The 10,999-nt window shown below is 32.7% G+C and overlaps 1 protein-coding gene and 1 pseudogene across 1 annotated transcript; one reads left to right on the plus strand and one right to left on the minus strand.

Annotated features, from left to right (window-relative positions):
• LOC148601478 (uncharacterized) lies at positions 1 to 2,422 on the minus strand (annotated as a pseudogene).
• Positions 2,423 to 3,945: 1,523 nt separating this feature from the next.
• LOC148601479 (uncharacterized) lies at positions 3,946 to 9,793 on the plus strand. The gene is made up of 4 exons (XM_088556383.1): positions 3,946 to 4,072; positions 5,552 to 5,634; positions 7,683 to 7,706; positions 8,352 to 9,793. Exons 3-4 carry the CDS (start codon positions 7,698 to 7,700, stop codon positions 9,561 to 9,563), a joined length of 1,221 nt encoding a protein of 406 aa, XP_088412509.1. The 5' UTR covers positions 3,946 to 4,072; positions 5,552 to 5,634; positions 7,683 to 7,697; the 3' UTR covers positions 9,564 to 9,793.
• Positions 9,794 to 10,999: the final 1,206 nt, after the last annotated feature.

Below are 10,999 nucleotides of genomic sequence, written 5' to 3' on the forward strand. Positions count from 1 at the left end.
TCACTGGTTTATGGTTTTAAAATGATTTTGGTGAGTAATCAAGAAGTATATACAACATGGTTGTTATAAAATTTGACGCAGCTGAATGCATTGAAAATGGATAAAGAGACTTATTGTGGTACTGGTAAAGTATTCTTAGTTATTTTATTTTTAACTTCAAATGGTTCCCATTCAATAATTAGCATTGGCTGAAACCGCCCGTAAAATTCAACACTCAACAACTGGAGGCATGGAGAATTCCCATGAAGATGGACATAATGGCAGTTTAAGTAAGGGTATTGTAATACATGAGGATCCAGTAGTTGTTTCAATTTTCAAATATGTAAAATGAGAAGTAGATTTTCTGTTTCGAAAAAGTAAAATGCAAATAATGAGAGTTAAGACCCCAATAATAATCAGAAAAATGTGATTCATATTAAAACCTGTTCAAACATGTTTGTAAAAAATTAGGAAAATGTTTGTAGATTCAGGCTTGTAAACTAAGGATGGCAAAACTGCAGATTGAGATAGTGCTGTTCTTTGTAAAACTAAAATAGTTGACATCAAAGTCCTGATTTTGAAAAATGACAATAAAGAAATGTCAAACTAGCTAGTATTGCCCCAATTAAACCCAAAATACCATTCAAATCTGGCCAATTATTATTTATGTCAAATTTTCCATCTAATAATGTTTCTGCTAAGTTTTGAAAAATGACACCCTCCTTTTTAGCAACCTTTGCCATTTTCGTCAAAGTAATATGTTCCCGTTGATCTTTAACAAAAAATGAATTATATGAATGATTATATATTTTAACATCAGGGATATCAATATTCATTAACAAAAGTAGAACTACCATTTATATGCTGTAAAGTCTCAGAGGTGAAAAACTGTTAAGGTAAAGCTAAATTTATAGGATGAACAACTGTTATATTATTTACTTCATTACAAGATGTTAACGTAGGGGGTGGGGTAACTCAATGTTTGAGTTGCCAATGGACAAAAACAAGGTAACTTCATAATACACAAATTACAACCCTGATAGATTATTTGTTCGCCATAACAATCTATAGAAATCTGGGGGAGTTTATATATGAAAACTGAAGAAGGTTGAGACTGTATAATCTTAGGAGTTATCTTATTATGCAAAAATCTAAAATTACATAAATGGTTAGCATCCTCCTTTTTATCTTCAAAAATAGACATGATGCATGAATTTTTATTTGTAATGTAAACTAAACTAAACAGAGTGCATGTTGTTAGCTGAGTTTGTGTTAGGTGTGCATTATGTGTACTATCATAAGAAATAGCTAAATATTCCGGAGTATCAAGTAGCTGAGTAGCATGCAGAGTTGTTAACAGGAACAGGAAGGGAGGTTATTCTGTATAAAGTATATTTTGACAAGTTAAAAGCAACTGGGACTTTAATCATAATAAAAGTATCAGAACCTTCCTTGGAGTAAAGACACTTATTTAATAAAGAATAATAATTTATATCTTTATATATTATATAAAATCCAGGATATTTTCTATGTAAAATATTATCAATATCTTTTAAAGAATTTTCCAAAACAGAAGGTTTAATTGAAAGGGGGGGGGGATAATTTACCCTCAACTACGTCAAAAATTCCCATTTTCAAATCATTCAGTTTTTGTTTCACTTCAATATTCAAAGTTGTTGCGCTCAAAAGTGCATTTGATAAAGTGAAAAATAAATCTTCTAACTGTTTGGACTTTGGTGTTATTATTTACAATGTATTTTTTATGAATTAATTTCCAAATGAGTTGATTTAAGAAAAGACGTAATAAATTACTATTTAACTTAAACTCATATGACTTTAACAAAGTAAAATTTATATCTGTGTATAAATTGACCTGTAGTTGTTACTGAGGAATATAAAATTGTATATAAATAGCAAGGCATATTAAGGTTAAGGATTCATTATTATATTATTTATATGTATTATTGATAGCATTATTTTGCATCTTGCTCTAGGCACACCTTTAGTTCTTGGCCACCATTGGTGTATTAATTCACCATGTTGCCCTAATCTAAAGTTGTCTTTTTCAAATATAATTTTTTCTAGCCTTTTTGTGATCTTTTGGCAAACTATTGTTTTCTAAAAATTCAATGAGATCTGCAAGTTCTGAACATTCTCTCTGTAACTTTGCTACATTTGATAAATCATTTAATCTATTTTCATTTAGTGACGCCACTATTGGTTGTTCAGAATCGTAATCGAACCTAATTTCAGTAAGATGTCCAGTAGGCTTTTCCACTTTATCTTCATTAGGAGTACATTTTTCTGTAAATGAACTCACAATGGGACAAGGTGTATCTTCTGAATATAAATCTGGCGTATCTTTAGTTTCAGGAGATGGCGGATATGGAATTCTAGAGATAGCATCCGCATTTTGGTTATTTTTGCCCTCTTTATAAATCATCTCAAAATCATAATTTTGGAGTTGTAATGCCCATCTCCCAAGTTTTGCATTTGTGTCTCTGGTTTTATGTGTCCATAACAAAACTTTGTGATCTGTAAAGACTTTAAATCTATTGTTTGCCAAATAAACATGCTAGGCATTCTTTTTCACTAATAGTCCATTTTTTTCCCTTCATTTTTCAATGCCCTACCCCATAAAATATTACTCTTTCCTTTTTGTTATCATCTACCTGCCCTAAAATATAGACAATTGCAAACCCTGAAGCATCACAAGTCAATGTAAATGGTTTAGACATGTCTGGGAAAGCTAAAATTGTGGTTGGTATCAAGGCATTTTTCAAGATTTCAAATGCATTTTGGCATTCCTTTGTCCACACAAACTTTTTGTCAATAATGCGTTAATAGGAACAGTAATTTTTGAATAGTTTTTGACAAATTTTCTATAATAATTACATAATTCTAAAATCGTCTAACTTGCTGTTATGTTGTAGGAACTGGATATTTCTTGACTAATTCAATTTTAGCACCATCAACTTGTATAGCCTCTTTTGATAAAACATGTCCCAAATACTTGACCTTTGGAACACCAAAATGACACTTGCTAGGTTTCAAAGTCAGGTTAGCCTTTCTCAATCTCTCAAAAAACTTGTTTCAAATGGTTCAAAAGTTCATCAAAATTTTTGGAAAATATCAGAATGTCATCAACATAAACTAACACATTTTTTCCAATTCAAGCCTTGTAAAACTTGTGAAACAACCATTTGAAATGCGAATCCACTATTTTTTAGACCATTTGGCATTCTGTTCCACTCATATACCCCATTATGAGTCACAAAAGCAGATTTGTGCCTAGAATTCGAGTGCAATTCCATTTGCCAATACCCTGGGGCTAAGTCCAAAGACGACATTAATTGGCATTAATTTTGCGGAAATCTATTGTGAAGCGATAAGAGTTATCTTTCTTTTTCACAAGTACCACTGCACTATTGTATGGGGGAAGTGGAAGGTCTTATAATATTATTTTCTAACAATATATCTACTTGTTTTTGAATTTCTGCTTTCATTTCAGGTGTAGCTATATATGTTTGTTCTCAATGGAATTTCATGTGTTGTTTGAATTTCATGTTGATAAATATTTGTATGACACAAATATAGTCAAATATAGTGATTGAAAATTTTCACTAGATACTGCATTTACTTGTGCAAAACGTTTGTTTTCTTTTTCAACTTTCTGTGCAATAATGGCAACCGTTCTCAATTCTTCAAACGATTGTGGATTTTTTTGAATGATTGTGCTTCGTAGAGCCGGTTTAAAGCCTTTCTTAGCAACCCATATGTGTAAATGATTGGGTATTTTGTTAGGATGCTGTTATTTTTAACAATTGTAAGATTGTTTGGCCTCATCTGTCTGACCTTTATTGCTATATATAGACATGGCACATTTGTAAACATCTTATTTTAATAATAGAATTTTCTAGAATTTGTGAACAAACAAGTATTGTTTATCTGACTCATTAATGATTAATTGTTTTCTAAATTGTTCTATAACTTTCTTAATATTTCTAGATTTTTGTGATATTTTAGATATAAATATTGGACATCTAAAAAGGGAATTAATCTAATTGACTGATGAATGACTGAATACTGTTTTGTGAGTACATTCATATAAATATCAATATTATCAATCACACACCGGCATTGTCATACATATGATATTGATCTAGCAATAACGGAAGCATCGAACTGCCGGTTGCAGAGTTTCAATTTGATTTTCTAGACATCTTCTCGCTTACCCTAGAAAAATTGTCAATTTTGTCAAATTACCTCATCGTCAGAAATTAAAGGTGAATTAGTTATTTCATTAATCACGCAATTTTACCGATGATTTTAGTTTCGCTTTCTATGTTGTTTACAGCTATCACATAAAATTGCAATATTCAGAGTAAAATCATAGGAAGGTGTATGATTTCAAATACGGAAATAATCTGATTAGTAAATTTCATAACCGTCATTGAGAAGCTGTTCGGGTTAGGATAAAACATTTAAGCGATAGGGTAGTCACTAAAGTTAGTATCGACCATAATGATAATGGAATAATCCATAAACGGGTATATAAATCAGAGTTCGTAGTTTTGAAATTAGTCCGTACTGTGACTCGTTGGCCTGCAGTGGTCCAAGGAGAAGCTGCAAAGGCGATTGCAAGTAATTTTGAACAAGAATTACATTTGTTATCCTAAACAGAGACTAGCAAAGGGAAATTGATGACGCACTGGTCGAGAATTGAACATAGGTTGTCGAGATACATACGCACTGGTCAGTGCGCATTGACTAGTAAACCTGATTTTCAAAGCAGAGCACCGGTAAGGAGTTTAGACGGTGCGCCAAGCAAACCAGCTTCATTATACACCATCACTGCAACCGCATATGGTCGTCACTAAGCGTCCGTCGTTTGTAAGACTTGGTACAGCACTGGCAAAATGTATAACGCATGGACGATTGACACAACGACGCACTGGCTGTGTGCAGCACTATACACGACAAACGATTACACGAAAAAATATAGATTTCGCTGGCCGGGTCATTCCTCCTCGCTTCGCAAATTTGATACGTCTAACTTTGTTGAAAATTTTTCAAATCCTTTATTTAAACGGATGACACGTTACATATGTAAGTTTTTGTAACAATAACATGTCCACTTTCAAGACTTTCCATTAAGTTACTTACTGTCGCGCATATTGTTAAGTATAAATAAAAAATAATAATAGTTTGATACTGACAATATCACGTGTGAATTATGTAGACGGGCGTCTATTAAATTGTCAGTATCAAAATCGAAAGTAACTATAATTATTCTGTTCATTGGTGATCTAACAATTGAATGTTTGATCATTTTAATGTACTTTTTGGACTACGTTTTGTCGCGTATTAAATATAGCAGTGCAACTACAAACTGTTGATGACAAACTTCATTTTCATTCATAACTCTAAAGATCATTCCAATGTTTTTGCGGATACTTTCTTTTCATGTACGAGAGATAGAAGAAATATCTGTCAACAAGATAAAAGAAAAAAGTACATGTTATCGATACTTATAATTACGCCGTTAATGAAGGTCTCGCACGTTTTTCAGTGTTCACCTGGAATACTCATGATGAGTGGACAGTAAGATTTCAGAGATCCAAACGGATTGGAAAGGCAAGATTTTCTGATTGGGTAAGTAATGTGAGATAAAATAAATGGGCGGAAACTTCATTCTTTCTTAAAAAAAAACATCTCATTTATAGCAATATAATCAATGTTCAGAGTCATCATATATAAATAATCTCATCGTAAACTGTAAAATAGATTCCAACAAATACAGATTTTAAAAACACACACAAAGGTAGGACTCGTAACATATATTTTAAGTAAATAATGTTTAAAAACATTGTAGAATGAATAAGATTCTCTCTTGCACTCTCTCTCTGTAGAATTGATATAAAAGAAAAAAATATAATTTCACAATTGTTAAGATTCTATTGTATTTTCGTTTAGAATTATGTTTTAATATATCATGATTAATATTGTGACGTGGATTAGTTGGTAGATGTTTATTTGTATTGATTTGTTTTTTTCGTGACACTGATTTGATTGTATTAGGGAAAGCTCACTTGTTGTCTTCTGCCCCTATTTGTTAGGATGGTTGTTTTCTGTGTTGATCTGAAGAGTCCAATCTAAATTCGGCAGATTTTTATAGTTCGTTTTATTGTTGTATTTTCCAACCAATGTCACTTCCAAGTTAGGGGAGTATGTATAACACCGCCATATACTTTATGTGCCTTCCCCAAGCAAGGAACCAGGCGTCGGTTTCACAAAAAGTCGTAAGTGTGAAATTGATCGTAAATCATGACGTCACAATGCTATTTTCGTTTATGACGTCATTACTTACGATCAATTTTACACTTACGACTTTTTGTGAAACTGACACCTGTAACCCAGTGGTTGTCGTTGTCTTTTATGTTCTTTGTTATTCGTTTTGCGTATTTACTATACAGATTAGGTCTATTTTGAACTTTTATGAATGGATGGGTAAACTTCATTTGTTTTGGGGCTTTTTACAGCTTGCTGTATTACATAGGTTTTGCCGATCAGACCGTAGGGTGACCTGTAGTCGTTTAATTGATTGTTGCTAGGTATTTGGTGGATGACTGTCTCATTGGCAATCATACTGAATGTCCTTTTTATAATAATAATTATGACAACTATCTTGTATTTGTAGGCAACTGGATCCCGCAGTTTTGTTACAGTCTTATTTTTTTATTAGTGCATCATATTTTGTCGCATTCACATTTATATATGTATACATAGCTTTGCCAAAATGTAAAAAAAAAGAGAAACTCGCTTCAACTTCGAAAAAGTATGCTTAATAATAAGAAAAGAGTCATAAGCACGGGGTAATGTATGCATGATGAAATGTTTAATACAAGAAAAACCGTATTAGACTAAAACGGGGTTACAGTGTTTTGAGCTTTAGCTCTGTTTCCCATGTATGAATTTTGTCATTTTCAATTTCTTTAGTATCATAATGTTTTACATTTTATTCTTTTGATAATAGGGTATGTAAGTCTCGTTCTAGTTTCATTTTCTTTACCGGAATTTACGATGTAGAACGTATTGAAAACCGAAGACCTATCTACGTTTTATTGTTTACTTCCGGGTACTCGAAACGCTGTATAGCAATGTAAAATATTCTATTTTATGTGTTTCTTTAATACCTTTATCATGTAGAAATAGATATTTTTCATTTATTATCGGTATTTTTACGGAAAAAGAATGCTTTGCCCTCAACACTGAACTTAACGCTCTCTAAATAACAAATCTCCATGCTTTGGAATGGTAGATAAGGACCCGTTCTCGTGAAATCACGTGGTCACATGACGAGACTTAAATACCCTATGGTGGCATTAATATGAGACATGTTAGGGGATTTACTTATTAGATAGGCATAAAAATTATATAATATGTCCGTTTCCTGCTACCCTACCTACCGTAGTTGTGATGTACCTACCATAAACATTTTTGGCCATTTTGGCTCAAGCACTGTTTTAACGCAATTTCAATATGAAGACTACGTTGTCCTATATAATGAACTTCTCCATTTGAAGCAGATCGTTTCTATCTCATAGTGGTTTTGAGGTTATAAGTTGACTTCGTATAGATACTCGTGATGATGACTAAGAAATCCACGTTATACAAATGTGTCTACTGATTTTATCTTTCAGACTTTTAGCAAGATTATGAACAACGTGAGTATTAAGTTTTTAATGAACAAATGTTATTTATATAGCTCAAATTAAATTCAAAGTGGCCCGGATATTTGTGTAATAGTTTAACAGCAAGTTTAGAATCACGTTTGAGATGTTTTGTGAAAACGTGTAAAATGTTTTGTTATTTTAATTAGTTTTAAGAATACTCCATTGTTTTGAATTCACATAGAGTCTACTAGTGTTGAGAAGAAAATTTAAAAGCAATGGAATGCACTGAAAATTTTTTTTTCAAGTTGGATAACTCGAATTTTGCAAACATATTTTATAGTAAATTACACTTCAAAAACCATTTACAAGTAGGGTTCGTACGAAAACTTTCTTGTCTATTTCATCAGTACAGTGATACACTACCAGAAGAAATTACGAAATTGTTTTGTTTTATGCAAGGGCGATAAATCTATTAAGGGTGATTATCTAACATAAAAACGTAACTTGATATTAGTCGGCTTGATGCAGCATCAGGGGCAGATCTAGAGATTTTTAAAGTGGTGAGGGTAGGAAAAGGGATTTCAGACTTATTTGCTCAATTTCGCCGACATTTTGAATGAAATTAGCAATGGGTAACTGGTCACCCCAAAACCCCATGCTTCCGCCACTGGATATTCTCTTTTTTTATTCCCTTAGAATACAACTGATGGTCATCTTTCTTTGATGGATGGAGAAAGAGCATTACCAATGTTGGTTGCCATTCCAGTCGTTTGCACAGCTTTTATGGCATTCAGTGTATTTCTTGCTGTTGGAATACAATCTCTGAAAAAGACTTTTCACAACATCCTTGTTTTGCTTCTTTGCTGTAACGATGGAATCATAGGATTTTTTGTTGTTCTTTTTACAGCAATGAAAGCACTTGAATTTGAAAAGAACAGAAATGCATTATGTTTCCTTTTGTTAACGGTTTTGTGTTATGGATTCACCACATCTTACGTTATAATTTTTCTTATTTGTTTTGCAAGATTTGTTACCATAAAGTTACTAAACCAAGGCATTATCTACAAGTTGGAGCAGTATAAATATCCGATAATATTTGGAGCACACTTGACCACTTTTCTGGTCTCTGTTATAACCCATGTGTCTTTGTCAGTTACTGATACAGTTAAATCTTGTTCTTCCTATGAGATGTTCGGGAAAAAATATGCCACGTATATCGCAGTAATATGGGTACCAAATATGATAATTGTATTTACTGTTGTTATAATGTACATTCTTAGTAGTTATAACATATGGAAACTTTTCTTTAGAAAACAAAATCAGGTAACCCCGGTTGCTTTTTCCCAAAGCAAAGCGATGAAAGTTATAATGCCATCAACTACAAGCAATGAAGTACCTAAAGTAAGTTTTGCAGATGCAAGTGTTGACCAAGGTACAGCAGGTAACAATACTAATTGTGTGTCAAACGTAACTACAGCTGACATTAAAATTACGCTAAATACAACTAAAGACAGTCAAACTGAAATCAACGAAAGAAAAGAGAAAGATCTATACAAAACAATATTAGGCGATATAGGACACCAAGCCGCTTCAAATGAAAATAAAAGCGGACGTACAGCTAAGAATTCAAAGGAATCAACCGTCAAGCGAAAATCCTGGGAGATTAGAGCATTTAAAACAAGTCTTTTTGTTGCGTTCACAACAGTTTTTTTCACAGGACCTTTCACCGTAACATTTCTACATGACCTTTTTGTAAAGGAAGTGATGTCAGGGGAAACGAGGTACACCTTCTTTATTTTAAGTGGTTTGAACTATATTTTGGACCCTTTCATTTATGCCTTTAGAGTACCAGAAATAAGAAAGGTACTTACAAAGAGAATATGCAAGACGAGGACGGAAGATGAATGATAATACTAACTTTATACAATAAACTGCAGTACAGGAAAAAATATGTTTCATTGTTTCGAGATTTTTTAGACCTGTCTGCTGCATGGACATATCAAGGATGTGAAAGATATCAAGAGCATAAACTTCGATTAGAGTTAGATAGGATGAAGTTATGAGTATTTCTTTTTTTACCTTAGTTTGTCTATTCTTGTTTTGCCAACTTACTGGGTTATTAAAACTGATTTACGCATTGTTTTGTATGCTCTTTTTACTGTTTCAACACATGATTTGCCCATTTTAAGGCGAGTACATACCCGTAATACCTAATTTTGTCTAAGATTTGATGCGAAAGAAACAATGACATTTCACCACTATTAAGTGGAAGTAAAATGCAATATCAATACTACAGGCTTTGACATATATATATATACGTATATAAAAAGTCTAGGGGATTGCACAACGATACTGATAAAGATGTGTGTATATATTCTAAGACAAGTTTTTATTCCCTAAAGTCTATTTTTAATTTTCATACGGTAACATTCAAATAAATCCTGCTTCTGGTGTGCGTGTGTGTAGCTTTAATATCTAAACTTATTTCAATACCAATTGAAACTATTCAGCCCTTCTCGTTATACAGGAAAAAAATATCGGACGCACTAGACGGACGAATCTATGATCCGATTCTAAAATTATATCTTTAATGATTGAATATTTTACAATTTCTTTTTTTTCGCTATTCTCTTTGCATCTAAACTCTTGTAAAAGGAACTGTTCTTTATTTCTAGTTATATGTAACTAAAGTTCTTAGCGCCACCTGATAGATGGAACCTCTTTGATCTGCGTATCAACACAATTCCGGCATGAAATACAATTTAAAATTATCCTTCCTGCGTCCGAGGTTATATTTAGTGAAGCGAAAATACTCGACCAGTATTCCGATTGATTTTAGTACATGATAATTTTATTACTGAAGATGTTGAAACCCTTGTCCAGTCAACAGCGTCTTGAACTTCCAATTTACACTATATACTAGAAACCCATTCCCCATGTTCCCCATCCCACTTCCTCATTCCCCATAGAGAATTCCTCATCTCCTGCAGAATCCCAATTGTATTTTTGTCCAATATTTACATTATCAAATAAAATTATTTCTTTTAAAATTTAGGTGCTAATAAAATTTAACATATTTTCCATTTAGATTAATATTTTAAAAGAGTAATCAAGAGAACCAAGGTTATAGCGGTAATCAAAAGAATGAAATCCAGGGACAAGGACCAGACATGGAAAACAGACATACACAACAAAGAACATAAAGTAACTAAAATCATACATACAAAGTAACAAAGGCTAATGAACAACTCGGACTCCACTAAAAACTGGGAGCATGTACCAGGTGCACCGGTAGGGTAAGCATCCTCTGCTTTTCTGGAAACACCCGCCGAGTGCTCATAAAA

The sequence above is a fragment of the Perna viridis genome, chromosome 12 (assembly GCF_037379345.1).
Source record: "Perna viridis isolate PV_CMFRI_1.1 ecotype Kerala chromosome 12, ASM3737934v1, whole genome shotgun sequence".
In the NCBI taxonomy this organism is placed as follows: domain Eukaryota; kingdom Metazoa; phylum Mollusca; class Bivalvia; order Mytilida; family Mytilidae; genus Perna; species Perna viridis.